Source organism: Haematobia irritans, chromosome 2 (genome assembly GCF_050003625.1).
Source record: "Haematobia irritans isolate KBUSLIRL chromosome 2, ASM5000362v1, whole genome shotgun sequence".
Classification (NCBI taxonomy): domain Eukaryota; kingdom Metazoa; phylum Arthropoda; class Insecta; order Diptera; family Muscidae; genus Haematobia; species Haematobia irritans.
In genome coordinates, this window is record NC_134398.1 from 25,987,122 (window position 1) to 26,010,792 (window position 23,671).

The 23,671-nt window shown below is 33.1% G+C and overlaps 2 protein-coding genes across 6 annotated transcripts in view; both read right to left on the minus strand.

The window, feature by feature from the left end:
* Positions 1-480: 480 nt before the first annotated feature.
* The window catches only part of LOC142223746 (uncharacterized), a 202,244-nt gene continuing 179,053 nt past the window's right edge, over positions 481-23,671 (minus strand). The window contains exons 9-13 of one of the 5 annotated variants that reach the window (XM_075293583.1): positions 16,593-16,712; positions 15,932-16,533; positions 14,861-15,869; positions 10,226-10,397; positions 481-1,437 (exon numbers count right to left, since the gene is read on the minus strand). In XM_075293583.1, the coding sequence (XP_075149698.1) occupies positions 1,215-1,437; positions 10,226-10,397; positions 14,861-15,869; positions 15,932-16,533; positions 16,593-16,712 (2,126 nt within the window). In that variant the 3' untranslated portion in view covers positions 481-1,214. Of the gene's footprint in view, positions 1,438-10,225; positions 10,398-11,258; positions 11,326-14,860; positions 15,870-15,931; positions 16,534-16,592; positions 16,713-23,671 lie in introns of those variants that run through there. The other 4 variants (XM_075293586.1, XM_075293587.1, XM_075293588.1 and 1 more) reach the window with 4 other exon arrangements.
* Positions 1,308-10,040, minus strand: LOC142227556 (uncharacterized). Its single transcript, XM_075298071.1, has 3 exons — positions 10,013-10,040; positions 8,845-9,956; positions 1,308-1,431 (listed from the first exon to the last, which is right to left on the minus strand). The coding sequence occupies exons 1-2, from the start codon at positions 10,038-10,040 to the stop codon at positions 9,478-9,480; spliced, it is 507 nt and encodes a 168-aa protein (XP_075154186.1). The 3' UTR covers positions 1,308-1,431; positions 8,845-9,477.

Consider the following 23,671-nt stretch of genomic DNA (forward strand, 5'->3'; position numbering starts at 1 on the left):
GCTAACAAATTTAATCGTATCCGATTGAAATATGATATGTGTTGTTATATATGTGTGACCTCTAATAACCATGCACAAATTGGTCCATATAGGTCCATAATTATATAGCGCTCATATAAACCGATCGCAAATTTGACTTTTGGACTATCATGGAGGAAAAAATTTCATAAGATACAGTTGAAATTTGGTACGTGGTGTTTGCATATGGCTCCTAAGAACCATGCAAAAATTTATCCATATCGGTCCATAATTATATGTTATATAGACCCCATATAAACTTATTCACAAATTTGACTTTCGGGGTGAGAGCGACAATTTGTGCGCTTTGTCACGTTATATATCTTTTTCCTATTCAGTAAACAGAAACATTTTGTTTTTTTTTTTCTTTTCATAATAATAATTTTGTTTTTCGTTTATTAAAATTTTATGTATACATAATATTAAATAATTTATGAGGGATAGGTGATGATAAACTTATTCTAAAAAAATTTAAAATTTTTTTTGCATATTTTTCTTTCTATCGTATTTTATTTTTAAATACTAAAATGTATAATTGTGTTCATCTAAACTATTATCGAAAACCATGTAACACTCTTAAAGTAACTTCAAGTCAAAATAATATATTTTTTGTTGTTAAAAAAAAAAACTTATTTTCTTGCAAACAGAAAACACATAAAAATAACACGAAAAAAACGAAATTAGCTTAAGTTCTAAAAAAAATATATATTAAATAAGAATATTATATATGAGTATCATTTAAAGTTAATAAAAACTAATGGAAAAGAAAACACATATTGTTGTCGACTTTAGGATTAGCATGGTTATTAAATTATAAGTCAAGATTTTGTATTATTAATTAATTAATACTTTGTTTTGTTGTTGTCTTGTTATTTGTGTTAAATTATTTAATTAATTAAAAAATGTCAATAAGTGCGAGTTAATATAGTAGTTATATGTTAGGAAATAAATCGTATATCAAATACGCAAAACAAGTTGAACAGGAATGTAGCCTAGGGGGGGGGGGTTTGGTGTGACATAAGGGATAGGGAGCAATGGCCTTTTCCATTCTTAGACAATCTTATTTTATTTTTAATCGTTGTTTTTTAATTCCTCGAAAAAAATTTTTATCCTCCCCCTCTTCCAAAATTAAATCCGGGCTACTTCCTTAAATCTGGAACTGCTTTCTCTGAATTATTAGTAAATATCAAGTTTTTCTATTTCTTCTCCTTACGGGCCCTGGATTTTTCTCGTAATTTCGTAGTGGTTTTTATAATTGCCGATTTTAAACCATGCACATGTTCTTGAGCTTTGGATGGATTCGAGGATTCTTCACGCTTCGATGATCTTTGTTGACGCTCATGTTTTCCATGATCCTTTGATGAAGACTGATGTTGGCGGTGATGATATTGATTTGATTGTTGGGCATTTTTACTATGGCTATAAATTAGATGAAAAAATATATATGAGTCGATATGTTTTTATCATAAATTATTAGGAAAGGTTATTTGTTTAAAGAGTTTTGTATTTTTTTTTACAGCAAACTACAGGCAATATTTTTTGATAGATTCTTAGAAAGATTCTACTTGGAGAATTTGAAAGGCAACGTTTGTTTTTTTTACGATTGCGATTATGATGAAAACAAATGTTATATGGTCTACAGATGGCAAGAAGATAGAATTTTTGTATACTACCATAACAACGACGATATTACAATGAGGTCTACATTTACGCAAGTTGCTGTATTTTTTGTCGTGACCCGAAGAATTTCCTTTTAAAGCAACATGTTCATAGTCAGCGGGAGATTTAGAATTTGAGATGAGAATTAATGTTAATGTTTTTTTACAATAAAATTGAAAGTATGTTAATTTGTGTTAAGTTGTAAAATATTATTTTTTATAAAAATAAAAAAAAAACAAGTAAGGAAAGTCTAAAGTCGGGCGGGGCCGACTATATTATACGCTGCACCACTCTGTAGATCTAAATTTTCGATACCATATCACATCCGTCAAATGTGTTGGGGGCTATATATAAAGGTTTGTCCCAAATACATACATTTAAATATCACTCGATCTGGACAGAATTTGATAGACTTCTACAAAATCTATAGACTCAAAATTTAAGTCGGCTAATGCACTAGGGTGGAACACAATGTTAGTAAAAAACCAGTAAGGAAAGTCTAAAGTCGGGCGGGGCCGACTATATTATACCCTGCACCACTTTGTAGATCTAAATTTTCGATACCATATCACATCCGTCAAATGTGTTGGGGGCTATTTATAAAGGTTTGTCCCAAATACATACATTTAAATATCACTCGATCTGGAAGAATTTGATAGACTTCTACAAAATCTATAGACTCAAAATTTAAGTCGGATAATGCACTAGGGTGGAACACAATGTTAGTAAAAAAATATGGGAAACGTTTAAATCTGAAGCAATTTTAAGGAAACTTCGAAAAAGTTTATTTATGATTTATCGCTCGATATATATGTATTAGAAGTTAAAGAAAATTAGAGTCATTTTTACAACTTTTCGACTAAGCAGTAGCGATTTTATAAGGAAAATGTTGGTATTTTGACCATTTTTGTCGAAATCAGAAAAACATATATATGGGAGCTATATCTAAATCTGAACCGATTTCAACCAAATTTGGCACGCATAGCTACAATGCTAATTCTACTCCCTGTGCGAAATTTCAACTAAATCGGAGTTAAAAATTGGCCTCTGTGGTCATATGAGTGTAAATCGGGCGAAAGCTTTATATGGGAGATATATCCAAATCTGAACCGATTTCAAGCAAATTTGGCACGCATAGTTACAACGCTAATTCTACTCTCTATGCAAAATTTCAACTAAATCGGAGCAAAAAATTGGCCTCTGTGGGCAAATGATTTTAAATCGGGCGAAAGCTATATATGGGAGCTATATCGAAATCTGAACCGATTTCAACCAAATTTGGCAACCAAATTGGGGTAAAACTCTGCCTTCTGGGACCGTATTAGTCCATATCGGACGAAAGATATATATGGGAGCTATATCTAAATCTGAACCGATTTCAATAAAATTTGACACACTTGACTATAGTACTAATTGTTTTTCTTGTGCAAATTTTTAAGCAAATTAGGGTAAAACTCTGGCTTCTGGGGCCATATAAGTCCATATCGGGTGAAATATATATATATATGGGAGCTATATCTAAATCTGAACCGATTTCTTCCAAAATCAATAGGGATCTATTCTGAGCCAAAACACATGCTTGTGCTAAATTTGAAATCGATTGGACTAAAACTGCGACCTAGACTTTGATTACAAAAATGTGTTCACGGACAGACGGACAGACGGACATCGCTATATCGACTCATGAGCCCACCCTGAGCATTTTTGCCAAAGACACCATGTGTCTATCTCGTCTCCTTCTGGGTGTTGCAAACATATGCACTAACTTATAATACCCTGTTCCACAGTGTGGCGCAGGGTATAAAAAAAAACAAGTAAGGAAAGTCTAAAGTCGGTCGGGCCGACTATATTGTACCCTGTGCCACTTTGTAGATCCGCATTTTCGATACCATATCAAATCCGTCAAATGTGTTGGGTGTTATATACGATATAAAGGTGTTACCATATACATACATTTAAATCTGACTCGATCTGCACAAAATTTGTTAGACTTTTACAAAATCTATAGACTTACCCCCATATTCGTTAAAGTTAACATGAACTTTAAACCTACTACACTGTCAGGAAATTATTATGAATATGGGCATTAAAATTTAAGTTGGCTCATGCCCTTGGGTGGAATAAAATGTTAATAAAAAAATAGGGGGAAGCATTTAAATCTGAAGCCATTTTTAGGCAACTTTGCATTTATTTATTTATGATTTATCGGTCGATAGATATATATTAGAAGTATAGGAAAATTGGAGTAATTTTTACAAGTTTTTGACTTAGCAGTGGCGTTTTTACAAGGAAAGTCTTGGTATTTTGGCCATTTTTGCCGAAACTAGAAAAACATATATATGGGAGATATATCTGAATCTGAATCGATTTCAACCAAATTTGGCATGCACAGATACAATCCCAGCAAAAAAAACGTCGCCAAAAAAATGGTGAAAATGTTCTTTTTGGATCCGGAAGTGGTGCAAAACTGACGCAGAAGCGATGAATTTAACATGGGCTTGTCATAGGACGAAAGTCCTCCATTTCAACAGCCGGTGCATTGAATTTGCATCACTTCTTTAGGTGTTATCCGAATTCAATGTTTTGGATGTAAATTTAAAAATTCTGTGATATTTTGTCAAATAAATAATTTTTATAATTTTTTATAATTTTTAATGGATTCTAATGCTTGTCGGAACCGTTTGACCTGAAATATTTTCAAAAATTCACAATTTTTTCAGACTGGATTTAGAATTTTTGTCGACAAAATTTAAATGATTTGTACCACTTTATGAATTTTTACTCTGTTTTTAACCTATTTGAAACATAAAAAGTTAAAATTATCCATTAAAAGTATGAAAAATCCAAGTTGTAAAAAATTGAATTAAAAGAACTTCCTGGGTTGTTACAATAAAGAACATCATTGGGAGTGCATCTTCTCGAAATGATTTTAAAGTTTGGAAGAACTTCCAAAATTTTTTGCTGGGTTCGGATGCAGTCCTTGTGGACAAGTATTAGAAAGAACGCAATCAAGCTATTTTAAGTACAAATTTTGGACAATTAGCTTTTACAAAAAAATAGAAAACTAAAAAAAAAAAAATAGAAAATGAATAAAAAAGTAAAAAAATAATAAAAAAAATAAATTTCATCCCCGCTGGGATTTGAACCTGTGCCGTTTGACTTTTTCGCTACCATGGAAGTTCTTTTGGAAAGGTTTTGCAAATTACGAGAATTTTTAATTTTTTTGTTGATTTTTAATGGAAAAAATATATTTATACGAAAATATATGCCAAAAATAAAAAAATAAAAACGATGCATAACATAAAAAAAAAATAATCTTGTAGAAAAATATTTAAAAAAAGTTGCCACTGGTGAGATTTGAACCTGCGTTTCTTATTTGTTCGTTCATACTAATAAAGAACATCTCGAGAAGCAATTAGAATGTTATCCTTGGTGTCGTATTACGATCATATCACAAAACATTTGAATTGACCTTTCGACGCTTTATGTTCAATGGCGTTTGTGACTGAGTGTGCTAAGGCGTTCTGTTATGGTGCCAGCAAACCCAAGTTCAACCCCTGGTCGGAGCGAAAAAGTTTTTCAAATCGTAGAATTTAGATAACAGGATAATAATAGTGTAATAAAAAACATATGGATGAAATAAAGTGATATTGGTTGAAAATTTTTTTTTTCGCTTTTTAAATTTCTTCATTCAAATTAACTTCCAGAGCACAACTTCTAAAGCAATGCAAAGGATCCAAAATGGGAGTACTTCCGTCTTATGACAAGCCTATGCAAAAATTCATTGGAGATGATCCAAGTTTGCACTACTTCCGGATCACAGATTGGGGATCCCAACTACTTTTTTGGTAGCTCCTTTTTTGCTGGGTATGGGTGCTATACCTACATCTGAACTGACTTCAAACAAAATTTACACATACATCGATAACGTTAATTCTACTCTCTGTACAAAATTTAAAGCATATCAGGGTAAAACTCTGGCTTCTGGGCTATATTAGTAGATATCGGGTTTGATTGATTTATATGGGAGTTATATGTAAAACTGAACCGATTTCTTCCAAAATCAATAGGATTCTATTCTGACCCAAAACACATACTTGTGCCAATTTTGAAGTCGATCGGACTAAAATTCCGACCTAGAACACAAAAATGTGTTCACAGACAGACGGACATGGCTAGATCGCCTTAGGGGCCGGCCCCGAACAATATTGCCAAAGACACCATATGTCTATCTCGTCTCCTTCTGGGTGTTGCAAACATATGCACTAACTTCCCAGCAAAAAAATTTGAAAGTTCTTCCAAAGGCACAACTTTAAAAGCACTTCCACAAGATGCACTTCCAATGATGTTCTTTATTTTAAGTACACAGGAAGTTATTTTCATTCAATTTTTTAAAACAGGCGTTTTTCACATTTTTAATTGGTAATTTTAAGTTTTTATGTTTCAAATTGGTTAAAAACGGTTTAGGAATTCATAAAACGGTACAAAGTATTTAAATTTTGTCGAAAAAAATGCTAAATGCAATCTGAAAAAATTGTGAATTTTTGAAAGTATTTGAGGTCAAACGTTTCCGACAAGCGTTAGAATCCATTAAAAATTATTTATTTGACAAAATATCACAGAATTTTTTAATTTACATCCAAAACATTGAATTCGGATCACACCTAAAGAAGTAACGCAAATTCAGTGCAACGGCTGTTGAAATAGAGGACTTCCGTCCTATGACAAACCCATGTTAAATTCATCGCTTCTGCGTCAATATGGCACCACTTCCGGATCCAAAAAGAACATTTTCATTATATTTTTTGGCGACGCTTTCTTTGTTCTTTTTGGATCCGGAAGTGGTGCAAAATTGGCGCAGAAGCGATGAATTTAACATGGGCTTGTCATAGGGCGGATGTTCACCATTTCAACAGCTGTTGCACTGAATTTGTATCTTTTCTTAAGATGTTACGCGATTTCAGTGTTTTGGATGTAAATTAAGAAATTTAGAGATATTTGACAAATAAATAATTTTTAATTTTTTTATGATTTTTAATGACAATTTTGACAATGTTTTCTATAAAAATAAAATTTTGGTAGATTATTTTTGGCTCGTGTGGCAACCGTGATTATGAACCGATATGGACCAATTTTTGTGTGATAGGGGATCGGCTATATATAACTATAGACCGATATGGACCAATTTTGGCATGGTTATTAGCGGCCTTGTACTAACACCACGTTGCAAATTTCAACCGGATCGGATGAATTTTGCTCCTCCAAGAGGCTCCGCAAACCAAAGCGGGGGATCGATTTATATGGGAGCTATATATAATTATGGACCGACTTGAACCATTTTTGGCATGGTTGTTGGAGACCATATACTAACACCACGTACCAAATTTCAACCGGATCGGATGAATTTTGCTCCTCTAAGAGGCTCCGCAAGCCAAATCGGGGGATCGGTTTATATGGGGCTATATGTAATTATGAACCGATATGGACCAATTTTTGCAAGGTTATTGGAGACAATATACAAACACCATGTACCAAATTTCAGCCGGATCGGATGAAATTTTCTTCTCTTAGAGTCTCCGCAAGCCAAATAGGGGGATCGGTTTATATGGGGGCTATATATAATATGGACCGATATGGACCAATTTTTGCATGGGTGTTTGAGGCCATATATTAACACCACGTACCAAATTTCAACTGTATCAGATGAATTTTGATCTTCCAAGAGGGCCCGGAGGTCAAATCTGGTGATCGGTTTATATGGGGGCTATATATAATTATGGATCGATGTGGACCAATTTTTGCGTGGTTATTAGAGATCCTATACTAACACCATGTACCAAATTTCAGCCGGATCGGATGAAATTTGCTTCTCTTATAGGCTCCGCAAGCCAAATCGGGGGATCGGTTTATATGGGGGCTATACGTAAAAGTGGACCGATATGGCCCATTTGCAATACCATCCGACCTACATCAATAAAAACTACTTGTGCCAAGTTTCAAGTCGATAGCTTGTTTCGTTCGGAAGTTAGCGTGATTTCAACAGACGTGCGGACGGACATGCTCAGATCGGCTCAGAATTTCACCACGACTCAGAATATATATACTTTATGGGGTCTTAGAGCAATATTTCGATGTGTTACAAACGGAATGACAAAGATAATATACCCCCATCCTATGGTGGAGGGTATAAAAAAATTGACTCAAATGAAATTCCTGTGCAGTTAAAATAAAGAACTTCCATTGTTTTTGTTTTGTTTTTTTTTTTTCAGTCTGTTTCAATGCATTATAAAGAACTTCTTTGGGAGAACATTTTTGGAAGTGCTTCCAAAGGTGTGCCTTTAGAAGAATTTCAATTTTTTTTTTGCTGGGACCCTGTTCTACAGTGTATAAAAATTATACACAATTCAAACATATAGATTTTCTAAATTTTTTATCAATAATGCGCCTACATAGAACTTCGTAAGGCATTAAAGAAATTTTTGCAATTTTGAACTAACTTTGTTTTTGTTTGTTCAAACTACGAAATTCTCTTCAATAATTAATTTTCTTTAAAAATAATTATTGTGGTCTAATAAATTTTCTTTAATTTGTCGAAAATTATTTTTGTGAAATGGGTGTGGCATCTGCGTTTGTAATACAGTTTAGTTAAAATTTTGTATAGTTAATTTAATTTTTCTAAAATTAAGTAACATTTTCTTTCATGGTGGATTCACTGTTTTTTTTCAGTATACCATTATTTAATTTTCTTCAAAGGAGAGTTTTTTTTAATTTTTGGGTACCACCAGGTAAGAGTGGATTTAAATTAAGTTTTTGTCTTTGATTTATATTAAATTTGTTATTTTATTTAAAAGTTCTCTCTTTGTGTGAATAATTTTGTCCGTCACTGTATTTATTACTTTGTTAATTATTAGATTTCAATTAAAGAGATTAATCTTTGTTAGATGGAGTTCAATTGATGTGTTAGTTAATTCCAAACGATAAACGTTAAGAGTATTACAAAGGCCTCTGAGAAATAATGGACGATTATGTAGAGATACGGAACGATACAACTACAACTACTACTACTATAAGAAGTATCCAGATATGGGGGGATAAAAACAAAAAATCTACTCGTGAATTAGTAAGGAGAAATTAAAATATTAATAAAAAAATTTTTCAATTTCTTACACTGTGAAAAAGTAAAAATGTATCCAAAAAATATATCAAAGAAATTTTGCAATGCAAAATTAATGGAAGATGTTGAGTGATTGGAATTTTTTGTTTCGTAAAATGTTGAATTTTGAATTCGTATCGTTTGAATAGTTAAGATGATCTCATTTCGTTTGTTTTCTCTTTGAGACTAGAAATACAGAAGTGCTGAACATTTTTGTTGATGGAGTGTTGGTGGTAGTAGTGGTTTTTGAGGTGAAATGCTTAATTTTTTTTTGGTGTATAATTTTACAGACAGTGAATTGCTTGGTAATTTATTTTTTTTTTATTAAAAGAAGAGTGGTAGGGAATTTTAGGAAAAAAATTGAGGTAGTTGAACCAAAAAGTTATATTGTCAATGCGGGTATTTCGAAAAAAAGAGAGATTTTATGTTATTTTCTTTGAATTTATATGTAAAGAGAAATCACATTCTCTCTCTCTCTTCTCATTTTTCAAAACCAAAAAGTTATATTGTCAATGCGAGTATTTCGAAAAAAGAGAGATTTTATGTTATTTTCTTTGAATTTATATGTAAAGAGAAATCACATTCTCTCTCTTCTCATTTTTCATTCTCTGATTGTTTGTTTTTTATTTACTCTCTTCTCTCTCTAACTATGAACATGTGCATATGCCAAATGGGTGATGCGTTGACACTGAACTTCTTACAGTCCTTCGCCTTAAACCTTTTCCACCATATCCCTGACGACGATTACCACCACCTGAATGCCCAAACAGCTGGGCATGATCATTGACCAAATTATGTTGATAGGCCTTGCCACCTCCAATATTAGCGGGTACAGCATACAACATATAATTATCATAGACATGGCTAACATCTGAATTTCGTTTGGCTGGTAAATAGGGAAGAAAAGCAAACGAGGAAGAAGTCGATTGTGTGGTTTTGAGAGAAGGTTTCCTTGCCTTAGCCAATAAAGCCAAACGGCTAGTGGGTCTAGGCAAGGAACTTTTACGCAATGTACTCTGATTGGAATAGGTAGGAGGTATGATTTTCGATTTGACTTTATATTCATAGGTGGGAGAATCACTAGCTGGCGAAAGGGGTGAAGTTGGTGGTAAGGGTGGTTGGCGTTCTGGTTTAGTGGGTATGGCTATAGGGATTAGGGAATTTTTCCGTCTCTTTCTAGGCGGTTTGGGTGGAGGTATTTTTTGTTCATTTTCATTTGTAATATCGTTAATCGCGTTCGTCTCTTCTTCTCTCCCAACTTCCGAGGAATGAGATTGCAAGTCTATGTTGCTGGTAGTTATGTGTGGGAGAGAAGATCGTGGCTCGTTTTCTTTTTGCTCAAAAATTTCTTGTGATTCGTTTTCAAATTCGGCTAAATTCGTTACGCTTACGTACGTCGTCGTGTTGTTGTCGGCTGTTACTGCCGTGGATGATGATGATGATGATGTTTTCGTTTTGACAGCTTTGCTTGTCCTATGTTTATCTTGGCCATTTGCATTTGTAGTCGTTGTCGATGTTGTAGAACGTTCATGGTGGCGTTGTTGGGATGTGGAGCGATTGGAGTGAGCTGTGAATTTTCGAAAAGAAAAACAAAAATTAAAGCATGCAGGCAATACAAATTGTATTATTATTATTAATTTTTTTTAAATTTAGCTTTAGTTAGTTTTTGGAAAGTTGGATTTCCATTAAATATGATAAGCTAGCTGATTACTAATTAATTTATTTGTTGGGTTTTACAAGTGCAAAAAACCAACGAATATTCGCTTTATAAGGTGTGCATAAGTGCAATATTTCGAGAGCTTGATTTTAGAATTAAATAGCAGGGTGTTGTTTTGCTTTCACAGAATTCTATCTCCAAAAACTGGGTGTTACAAAAAATTTTAAGGATTGGTTAGAGATTCCTTTATATTCAGCTGGTTACTAATTAGTCTATTCATGGGATTTTAGCTGTGCTTGCGTTGTGCTTTATTTCTACAAAATATCAAATATTAAATTTGAAAGTTGTGCAGAAGTGCTATACTATATTTTTGGAGGGTTCCACTTTCCCAAGAAACACAAGGAAGAGCATTTTTCATATAAAGAACTACATAAATTTAAGGAGCAAACCCATTCTCAACATAAATGCAAGAGGCCTTACAAATTGTTTGCCTTCAAACGACTCTCTAATATATTTCAAATATAGAAATTAATTTCAATTTGAGAAATTGTTGCTAGTGAATTGAATTTGTTGAGGGTAATGTATGTTTATTATTATTTTTTTTTTTTTGAGAAAGCGATTTTCTCAACATTTCCCCAAATTGAATATTATTTCTTTGAAAAAAAGATTTGAAGGCGTCTTTACTAACGATTGTGTTTATTGGGTTAGGATTAATTAGCAACAAAGTTGTTTTGTATATATATATTTTGTTCGTTTTCGTAGAACTCTAACCTAAAACGTTTGTGTAAATTTGTTGGCTGTGTGGCACCCATTATCAATAGGCCCAAAACCAGTAAGTCTGTAAAAAGAAAATAATCAAAGAGGTGGTATTAAATAGAAAGCCTTTCCAAAAGTTATATTTTACAAGATCCTTTTGAAATGCATATACCCGTAGCTTAAAAAATTATCATGGTATAACTAAATTCAACAAAAAAATCTTTTCAACCGCTGTATTCATGAAAATCATGTGCAGAGACTACACATAAGGTTCAAGCAAACATACCAAGATTAGCTGATAAGGCCCCGGTCTGACACATAGATGGCGTCGCTAGTATTAAATGCATATTATTATACCCTCCACCATAGGATGGGGGTATATTAACTTTGTCATTCCATTTGTAACCCATCGAAATATTGCCCTATAAAGTATATAGATTCTGGGTCGTGGTGAAATTCTGAGTCGATCTGAGCATGTCCGTCCGTCCGTCTGTTGAAATCACGCTAACTTCCGAACGAAACAAGCTATCGACTTGAAACTTGGCACAAGTTGTTGTTATTGATGTAGGTCGGTATTGGGATTGCAAATGGGCCATATCGGTCCACTTTTACGTATAGCCCCCATATAAACGGACCCCCAAATTTGGCTTGCCCATCCTCTAAGAGAAGCAAATTTCATCCGATCCGGTACATGGTGTTAGTATATGGTCTCTAACACACATGCAAAAATTGGTCCACATCGGTCCATAATTGTATATAGCCCCCATATAAAACAATCCCCCGATTTGGCTTTCCGATCCTCTAAAATAAGCAAATTTCATCCGATCCGGTTGAAAATAGGTACATGGTGTCAGCATATGATCTCTAACAACCATGCAAAAATTGGTCCACATCGGTCCATAATTATATATAGCCCCCATATAAACCAATCCCCAGATTTGGCTTGCGGAGCCTCTAAGAGAAGCAAATTTCATTCGATCCGGTTGAAATTAGGTACATGGTGTCAGCATATGATCTCTAACAACCATTCAAAAATTGGTCCACATCGGTCCATAATTATATATAGTCCCCATATAAACCGATCCCCAGATTTGGCTTGCGGAGCCTCTAAGAGAAGCAAATTTCATCCGATCCGGTTGAAATTAGGTACATGGTGTCAGCATATGATCTCTAACAACCATTCAAAAATTGGTACACATCGGTCCATAATTATATATAGTCCCCATATAAACCGATCCCCTGATTTGGCTTGCGGAGCCTCAAAGAGAAGCAAATTTCATTCGATCCGGCTGAAATTTGGTACATGGTGTTAGTATATGGTCTCTAACAACCATGCAAAAATTGGTCCACATCGGTCCATAATTCTATATAGCCCCCATATAAACCGATCCCCAGATTTGACTTCCGGAGCCTCGTGGAAGAGCAAAATTCAAGCGATTCGGTTGAAATGTGGTACGTGGTGTTAATATATGGCCTCAAACACCCATGCGAAAATTGGTCGAAATCGGTCTATAATTATATATAGGCCCCATATAAACCGATCCCCAAATTTGACCTCCGGAGGCCCTCGGAAGAGCAAAATTCATCCGATTCGGTTGAAATTTGGTACGTATATTTAACAACCATGGCAAAAGTGGTCCGTATCAGTCCATAATCATATATAGACCCCATATGAACCGATCCCGAGATTTGGTTTTGGAGCCACTATGAGGAGCAAATTTCATCCGAGTCAGTTTAAATTTGGTACATTGTGCTTGTATATGGTCGTTAACAACAATGGCTAACTACGTCCATATCATATAGACTTACCTATACATACCTTTTTTGTCTAATATATACCACGTATGGACTAACTCACAATTTAGAAAACGATGTTAAGAAGATTTAAGATACCACAACCCAATTACTTCTATTGTGGATGACAGTCTTTCGTAGAAGTTTCTACGCAATTCATGGTGGAGGATACATAAGATTCGGCCTGGCCGAACTTACGGCCGTATATACTTGTTTTTATATAGTACCAACCTTCAAATGTTTCGTGTCAAAATTAGTTTGTTAGATAGAGCGTCTTTTGTAAAGCAACTTTTGCTATTGTGAAAAAATGGAAAAAAAGGAATTTCGTGTTTTGATAAAATACTGTTTTCTGAAGGGAAAAAAATACGGTGGAAGCAAAAACTTGGCTTGATTATGAGTTTCCGGACTATGAACCAGGGAAATCAACAATAATTGATTGGTATGCAAAATTCAAGCGTGGTGAAATGAGCACAGAGGACGGTGAACGCAAAAAATCCACAAAATGATTTTGAATGACCGTAAAATGAAGTTGATCGAGATAGAAGAGGCCTTAAAGATATCAAAGGAATGTGTTGGTCATATCATTCATCAATATTTGGATATGCGGAAGCTCTGTGCAAAATGGGTGCCGCGCGAGCTCACATTTGACCAAAAACAACAACGTGTTGATGATTCTGAGCGGTGTTTGCAGCTGTTAACTCGTAATACACCCGAGTTTTTCCGTCGATATGTGACAATGGATGAAATATGGCTCCATCACTACACTCCTGAGTCCAATCGACAGTCGGCTGAGTGGACAGCGACCGGTGAACCGTCTCCGAAGCGTGGAAAGACTCAAAAGTCCGCTGGCAAAGTAATGGGCTCTGTTTTTTGGGATGCACATGGAATAATTTTTATCGATTATCTTGAGAAGGGAAAAACCATCAACAGTGACTATTATATGGCGTTATTGGAGCGTTTGAAGGTTGAAATCGCGGCAAAATGGCCCCATATGAAGAAGAAAAAAGTGTTGTTCCACCAAGACAACGCAGCGTGCCACAAGTCATTGAGAACGATGGCAAAAATTCATGAATTGGGCTTCGAATTGCTTCCCCACCCACCGTATTCTCCAGATCTGGCCCCCAGCGACTTTTTTTTGGTCTCAGATCTCAAAAGGATGCTCGCAGGGAAAAAATTTGGCTGCAATGAAGAGGTGATCGCCGAAACTGATGCCTACTTTGAGGCAAAACCGGAGGAGTTCTACCAAAATGGTATCAAAAAATTGGAAGGTCGTTATAATCGTTGTATCGCTCTTGAAGGGAACTATGTTGAATAATAAAAACGAATTTTGAAAAAAAAATGTGTTTTTCTTTGTTAGACCGGGGACTTATCAGCCAATCTGTTATCTAGTCTCATTAATTTCTCCTCATTGCAAGTGTAACGTTTCGACTCGGTTAAAAGATATCTAATATTGTCTGGTTCACCGTTGTGCAATTGATATGATGCCAGTCTCGCAAACAAAAGCTCAATTCCATTTAAATTCCATTCAATTCCATTAATTTAAAAATCCTGATGTAATTTCTGAGTCCATTAAAATTTTTCCCTCAAACTCAGTATGAACACAGTTTGCAATATTGGCCTTTCTTCATTAATAGATATGCCACATAAGAATCAAAAAATTATTTTTCATTAAAATGGGGGAGAAGATAAATTAATTAAATTTTTTCAATTTCCTGCTTTTGATAAAAAGTCGATTTTCGTCATTTGTATCCTTAATCCGAACGTATTCCAATTGAAATTATCTTAGCTTCCTCTTCCTCTCTCTCTCTCGCTCTCGTACTTACCCTTAGATTTAGACATCTTCTCTTTATCCTTGTCACTAGTACGCTCCAAACGATGCGAAGATGAACGAGCCGAATTATTGCGTTCATCCTCTCGCAAAGATCGTGATGCGGAATTTTTCGCAGTACCGCTCTCTTCTTTCTCATAACGTTCAGATGTAGATTTTTCCGAAACGACGGCCGAAGAACGTTTTATTCTTTGTGAATCACGCAAGTCATCCTTATGACGTCGACCACTTCCATTTAATGGAGTGGACCGATGTAAAGCTGACGCAGATGGTTGATGCGATTTACCGCAATGGGCTTGCGTTAAACCATTACTGGAATTAACATGTCCATTAGCATTATCCTTTGTGCACTCAACGCGTTCTCTGTTCATAGAAGAATGCGTGGTACTGGATGAACGCTTGGACTCGCCATGTGAGGATGATTTAGACGATTTCTCATGTCGATGGTTGGACATAGAGGATGTATTTGTAGATGAAGCCGTTATCCGTTTTGTTTTGGCCCTCGAGCGGTCTTCTCGACGGAAGCTATTACGCGTGGGTTGTTGTTGTTGTTGTTGTTGCTGGTGTGGTTGTTCTTCGCCAGAAGAATATTGTGAGTGATATGATCTCTGAGAATCCATTGAACTGGAGCGACTTCCCCCTTGTGACTTATGCGATTTATGCCTGACCATTTGGCCAGACCGTGGATACTTATTGGGAGTTTTTGCATTTTCGTATTCTTTTTCGCTGGACAGTGAGCGTGATCGGGCTCGAGGGCAACATTCCACAGACGATTGGGATGAAGTACGCTCCCTTGACTTAATGCCTGTGGGAGAAGGTGTAGAATGACGAGAGGTTTTCTTGGCTTCAGAGGCAAATGTGGAACGAGAAATCTTAACAGCTATACAAGTGTCCGTGATTTTCTCGGCAATGGCCTTTTCATCGATGGTTTCGAGCGGTTTGGAGTTACGTCTTTGTAAAGAACGTCTTCTGCGATCCTTTAGAGCAGCCTCATCAGAAAGGTCCTGAAAATGGATTGGCAAATATTTTAAATATTCAAAATTAGAAATTGGATTTTAATCCTTACTCTTAAAGTTTGATCAGCACTTTGATTCATTTCGCTCAAAATCATGGCATCTCTCTGTAGATCCATTTTTCGATCGTAGACTTCTTTCACCTTAAATACCGGAGTTATTTCATTTGCAATATTCTCGTACAAGTGTTCCTCATCTTCATTCAATTTGGCCTTATTCTTAAGGCTTTTCCGCTCTGCTGGTTTCAAACCTGGTTTTCGTTTTTCCTCTTCTCCAATGGGATTGTGCTTCAATAGATCGGGTTTATCATGATCCAATTGCCATTTGCGATTTGATGTTGAGTTCTCAACTCCATTTCCAGTAGTTGAGACAGACGTTTCTTCACTCAGTCTTCTTAGAGGTAAAGAACGTTTGGGTGAGTTTCTGGTATTGGATGAATTCGTGGAAAGTTTCGTTTTCAGTTTATTCTCGTGTTCTAATTTCGATGCTTCTATGCCAAAATAGGATAATTCATGTTCTCGTAGTTGACGGGCTCCGCGGGCTTCTTTGATGATCTTCAAGGAGTCTTTGGTGGGTAGACTCGTTTGAAATGGTTGCGTTGGTTGTTTTGTATTCGCCGATGAGGGGTGGAGTTTCGATGTCTGGCTTTCGGGGACTAAAAAATTCAAAGAGGGATTATTTGAAATTGAGATTTTTTTAATGATTTTTACTAACTGTTTGTTATGGTTCTTGGCTTGGCAATGGGCGGTGGAATAGACTTAATTGATCCAAGGGCATCACCTGCAGCTTGTGGTGAATGTAATTTTATACTCATCACATTTGATATGGGAAGATCTGCAAGAAACATATTTACGAAGTTAATTATTTTCAATGGTAGTATAGCTTTTCGATTAGTTTTTTAAATAATTCTTAATAATTTCCTCCAGAAAGCCAATAAAAAAATATTTAAATATTCTTATATGCAACATCCAATATTTGGGTTGTTCAGGTTGTGACTTTAAAAGAGGGAATATGTGCGATTATCAGTGCCATCTAGAATCTTGACATTTGATATCGCATTAAAAGGGAGCATATCTCCATCTTGTTCGATATATAATCGATATATGATTTTGCCAAGATCAGCGGCAGGGTAACCAATGCGATTTTTTACTACTAGAGTTGCCTTTTATATTTCGGGATTGGCCAATCCTACACGTAGAGAAGGAATAAGATCACCCCAAATATGTTTAAAGAGCAAAATGTCATTGTCGATGGTATGGTGAATTCAACCGAGGTCGTAGTTCACTTCAGGTCGAATATGGTGAATGTTGCCAACTGATATTGCAAGATCGTCATGAGACCTATCGTGTGATTGAGACAAACTTAGGCATTAGTGGAACCACACCCTCAAAAAAAATCGCTTCTTTAACATATGTTCCAAACATATTTTGCAGGAAGCACATATATTATTGCATACTGCCGAAACATTAATATGTTTGTTTTATGTGAACATATTATATGTTTGGAAGCATTTTGAGCCAAAAATATTATATGCTTGGAAGAATTTTTCCCAAACACGATTGTGCTCATTCCCTAACATACTCGTAATTTTCACTTCCACGAAATTTTTTAGTTATTGGCACCTTTTTCTGCAATACAAATAATGTTGAAGAAATTATTCACTTTTATAAATTTTTTAAATTTTACCTTTCGCCTGCACGGAGAATCGAACCGAGGACCATACAGTTTGTAAGCCAACACACTATCCACTGGGCTACGTAGCTGTTATAGTCACCAGAAGATAATTATCGTTTTAAGTTACATTTATATAGCATAGTTTGCAGCGCCCACGAGCCCATGCAAACATAACATTATTTAACAGAAACATACATTTGTTTGCCACGTGGAGCAGTGGTTAGCATGTCTGCCTTGCATGCAAAGGGTCGTGGGTTCAATCCCTGCTCCGACCGAACATTTTTTTTTTTTTTAATTTACACATTTATATTTATACTATATTAATTTTTTTAAATGAAACTTCGAAATGTGCGTTATTAAAGATTTATAGTCAGTAACAGTGCTTGATATAAACGAAATTGACTGATTTTTGGATAAAATATTATTTTTTATTGCAAAAATAACAATCTTGTAATAAAAAACTGTTTTTGTACAAAACTTTAAAATTGGGAAGGAATTCAAAAACTAACAAAAGAAGAACGTAGAGTCGAGTATAAACATACATACATAATTTTATAATATAAACATAAATTTATTTAGGAGTGAACAGTTTTTTACTAGCATTTAACACCATCGCTCTAAAATTCCTTTTATTTTTCTTTAATAATTCATTTTAAAGAAAATAAACTTTTTAAATTGTTTTAGCTGTAAAACTCGAACTTAATGCCCGCTTTTATATTTGATGGTGTCCGTCAACTCCTCGTGGACTACTTTTTAATAAAGAGGAACTAAAGTTTGTTTTTTTACATTTTACTGTGTAATTTTTCACTATTTCCTCCTTATTTCATTTTACTGTCCCAACTCTAAAAAGGGTATAGTGCCCTTTCGTTATTTTTATGAAGACCCTTGATTTCTTTTAACGAACCAAGAAAAAAATTGTGCCCATAATGCCAAAATGATAAACAAAACACATGTCCACACATACATAAAATGCTGCTCTCAAGGCGAAAACATAAGCTGTTTGTTTTTCAAATGTCTATTCTCTTGGTTCAGAATGTATATTCTCTTTATTCAAATTAAATAATATTTAGACTTAAACATATCAAATTTTTGGCCTTATCATAAAACAGTTTTCCGAAACAACATACAAGCGGTTTCACAGAAATTGTTCTCTTTTGACTCTTTTGCTGTGTTATATTGATATCTTTCGTCAACTCTCCCGGTTTCCATCTCTATTTCTCTCTATACCCTCTCTGTCGCTTTGAATAAAATATCACAACATATGTATGTTTAGTCGAAATTTGTAAATTTATATATGTTTATATTCACACATATGATTTTTATGAAACATTCATGCCCCAAACATAATATATTCTAACATATTAACATAGATGTCCCAAACATTTAGTGTTAGTTTAGGAAAATTACATGTTCGCACTTAAATATATTGTGGTTTAAAATCGTGCCCGAAACACATTTTGTTTATATCGGAACATATGAAAAACATATTTTTCTAACAGTGCAGCATACATTCAATATTGCATAAACATTTGACCGTCAAAAAAGGCTCGTGGCGGTTGGTCGAATGATATGTCATCGTGACAGGGGTGGAATCGTGGATGTATGGTTGTTTCTAGATGAGGAAAACCAACAAAAGTTTCTAGTACACGAAGCTCTTCCAAGCACGTCTGTATTTTCGGAAAAACTTGACATATAGCAATCTCTATTTGTTTGCCAGTTGCCTTCCAAGATATCAGAAAACCCAACCGCCGAAAAAGGATCACTCTTCTCCATGACAATGCGAGCTCTCACACATCGTCTCAAACAACTGCATTTTTGAGCACTCAAAACATCGATTTGATGGGCCATCTGCCGTATAGTCCTCACAAGAGGTCTGCATCGAATAACTTTTCACTGCATGTATGCAATTCGCTGTCCAATACAGTAAATGCACTCTCTCTCAGAGAACAAATAGTGAAGAGATGGGAATATTTGTTTACCAAATACTAACGAGTACTTATCCGCAACAATATGTGTTCCGTAAAAAAGGAACATACAAAAACCACGATAATTTTCCGTGCTACAATGTGGGAAATATATTTCCAAATAAAACCTCTCATTACCAAATAATCTTGGAGGTAATTGTATTCCAAATTGGTAAGCCATTACATTTAAATGGAAATTATGATATGCAAGGACATGTCCTACAGCCACGGTTGCTACAGTCGGTAGAATTCTACTATTCTATATAGAAAAAAAATGTTGAAAAATTTTTCTACGGAAATAAAATTTTGACGAAATTTTCTATAGAAATAAAATTTTGACAAAATTTGTTATAGAAAGAAAATTTTTACAAAATTTTCTAAAGAAATAAAATTTTTACAAAATTGTTTAAAGAAAAAAATTTTGACAAAAGTTTCTATGAAAAAAATGTTGGCAAAGACTTCAATAGAAATAAAATTTTGACAAAATTTTCTATAGAAATAAAATTTTGACAAAATTTTCTATGGGAAAAAAATGTTGGCAAAGATTTCAATAGAAATAAAATTTTGACAAAATTTTTTATAGAAAAAAAATTTTGACAAAATTTTCTATAGAAATAAAATGTTGACAAAATTTTTTATGGAAATAACATTTTGGCAAAGAAATTAGTAGAAATAAAAATTTGACAAAAAATTTCTATAGAAATAAATTTTTGACAAAATTTTCTATAGGGATAAAATTTTGACAAAATTTTGTAAAACAAATTAAGTTTTGACAAAATTTTCGATAGAATTAATATTTTGGCAACATTTTCTATAGAAATAAAGTTTTGACAAGGTTTTCTATAGGAATAACATTTTGACAACATTTTCTAAGACAAATAAAATGTTGACAAAATTTTCTGTAGAAAGAAAATTTTGACACGATTTTCTATAGGAATAAAATATTGATAAAATTTGTATGGAAATAAAATTTTGACATTTTCTATAGGAATAACATTTTTACAAAATTTTCTATAGAAATAAAATTTTGACAAAATTTTCTGTACACACAAAAAATTTTTTTTCTGATTCAATCACCAAATTAATTGTCCAATTAATTTTTTAATTGAAATGTCTTCAATCACGAAAATGATAGTATCAATCACAGTTTTAATTGGGCATAGAAAAAATTCTTGATTAAACAAGTAAGGAAAGTCTAAAGTCGGGCGGTGCCGACTATATTATACCCTGCACCACTTTGTAGATCTAAATTTTTGATACCATATCACATCCGTCAAATCTGTTGAGGGCTATATATAAAGGTTTGTCCCAAATACATACATTTAAATATCACTAGATTTGGAAGAATTTGATAGACTTCAACAAAATCTATAGACTCAAAATTTAAGTTGGCTAGGGTGGAACACAATTTTAGTAAAAAAAAAATATGGGAAACATTTAAATCTGAAGCAATTGTAAGAAAACTTCGCAAAAGTTTATTTATGATTTATCGCTCGATATATATGTATTAGAAGTTTAGGAAAATTAGAGTCATTTTTACAACTTTTCGACTAAGCAGTGGCGATTTTACAAGGAAAATGTTGGTCGAAATCAGAAAAACATATATATGGGAGCTAAATCTAAATCTGAACCGATGTCAACCAAATTTGGCACGCATAGCTACAATGCTAATTCTACTCCCTCTGCAAAATTTCAACTAAATCGGAGTTAAAAATTGGCCTCTGTGGTCATATGAGTGTAAATCGGGCGAAAGCTATATATGGGAGCTATATCTCAATCTGAACCGATTTCAACCAAATTTGGCACGCATAGCTACAATGCTAATTCTACTCCCTGTGCAAAATTTCAACTAAATCGGAGCAAAAAATTGGCCTCTGTGGTCATATAGTGTAAATCGGGCGAAAGCTATATATGGGAGCTATATCTCAATCTGAACCGATTTCAACCAAATTTGGCACGCATAGCTACAATGCTAATTATACTCCCTGTGCAAAATTTCAACTATATCGGAGCAAAAAATTGGCCTCTGTGGGCAAATGAGTGTAAATCGGGCGAAAGCTATATATGGGAGCTATATCTACATCTGAACCGATTTGGCTGATATTTTGCAGGTTTTTCGAGAGTCATAAAATATTCGGATGTAGGGAATTTGAGGAAGATCGGTTGATATACACGTCAATTATGACCAGATCGGTGAAAAATATATATGGCAGCTATATCTAAATCTGAACCGATTTTTTCCAAAATCAATAGGGATCGTCTTTGAGCCGAAACAGGACCCTATACCAAATTTTGGGGCAATCGGACTAAAACTGCGAGCTGTACTTTGCACACAAAAATACATCAACAGACAGACGGACAGACAGACGGACATCGCTAAATCGACTCAGAATTTAATTCTAAGACGATCGGTATACTAAACGATGGGTCTCAGACTTTTCCTTCTTGGCGTTACATACAAATGCACAAACTTATTATACCCTGGTGAAGGGTATAAAAATTAATTGATTTTTTCAGCAAATTTCAATTAATTTTTTAATAGATTCAATTAAAAATTTAATTGATGTTGATTGCATAACTCAATTAATTTATTAATTAAAAAAGGTAACTATTTTTAATTACTTTCTGAATTGACTTATAGTTTTTATTTGGATTAACAAATAATTGTTTGAAATACATTTATAATTAAAAATTAAAAAAAATCAGCACTTTTTTAAACTGAATTAGTCGTCCGAAGTTGATTAAAAAGTTAATTGTATCAATTAATTTTTTAATTAAAAATTTAAAAATTTTCAATCATTAACTTAATGTTTCTATCATGATTAAAAAGTTAATTGTATCAATTAATTTATTAATTGAAAATATTTTCAACTTCAATTAACTTTTTAATTGGAAATATTTTGGTGATATTTTTTTCTGTGTAGAAATAAAATGTTTACAAAATTTTATATATAAATAAAATTTCGACAAAATTTTCTATAGAAATAAAATGTTTACAAAATTTTCTATAGAAATAAAATTATGCCAAATTTTTTATGGAAATAAACTTTTGACAAAATTTTCTATGGAAATACAATTTTGACAAAATTTTCTTTAGAAATAAAATTATGACAAAACTTTCTATAGGCATAAAATTTTGATAAAATTTTATACAGAAATAATATTTTTGCAAAATTTTCTATAGAAATAAAATTTTGACAAAATTTTCTATAGAAATAAAATTTTGACAACATTTTCGATAGAAATAAAATTTTGACAAAATTTTCTGTAGAAATAATATTTTGGCAACATTTTCTATAGAAAAAAAGTTTTGACAACATTTTCTATAGAAATACAATTTTGACAAAATTTTCTATAGAAATAAAATTTCGACAAAATTTTCTATAGAAATAAAATTATGCCAAATTTTTTTATGGAAATAAACTTTTGACAAAATTTTCTATGGAAATAAAAAAAGTTAATTGTATCAATTAATTTTTTAATTAAAAATTTTAAAATTTTCAATCATTAACTTAATGTTTCTATCATGATTAAAAAGTTAATTGTATCAATTAATTTATTAATTGAAAATATTTTCAACTTCAATTAACTTTTTAATTGGAAATATTTTGGTGATATTTTTTTCTGTGTAGAAATAAAATGTTTACAAAATTTTATATAGAAATAAAATTTCGACAAAATTTTCTATAGAAATAAAATGTTTACAAAATTTTCTATAGAAATAAAATTATGCCAAATTTTTTATGGAAATAAACTTTTGACAAAATTTTCTGTGGAAATACAATTTTGACAAAATTTTCTATAGAAATAAAATTTTGACAAAACAGAAATGAAATTTTTACAAAATTTTCTATAGAAATAACATTTTGACAAAATAAAAATGAAATTTTAACAAAATTTTCTACAGAAATAAAATTTTGACAAAATTTTCTATAGAAATAAAATTTTGACAAAACTTTCTATAGACATAAAAAAATTTTATACAGAAATAATATTTTTGCAAAATTTTCTATAGAAATAAAATTTTGACAAAATTTTCTATAGAAATAAAATTTTGACAATATTTTCGATAGAAATAAAATTTTGACAAAATTTTCTGTAGAAATAATATTTTGGCAACATTTTCTATAGAAAAAAAGTTTTGACAACATTTTC

Excerpts from the sequence above, each read along its gene's own strand:
- LOC142227556 (XM_075298071.1), bottom strand. The coding sequence starts at position 10,040 with ATGAACAAAAAATACCTCCACCCAAACC. Across the intron at positions 9,957-10,012 it reads AAAATACCTCCACCCAAACC|AACGCCAACCACCCTTACCA; the intron begins GCCTAGAAAGAG and ends CCACTAAACCAG.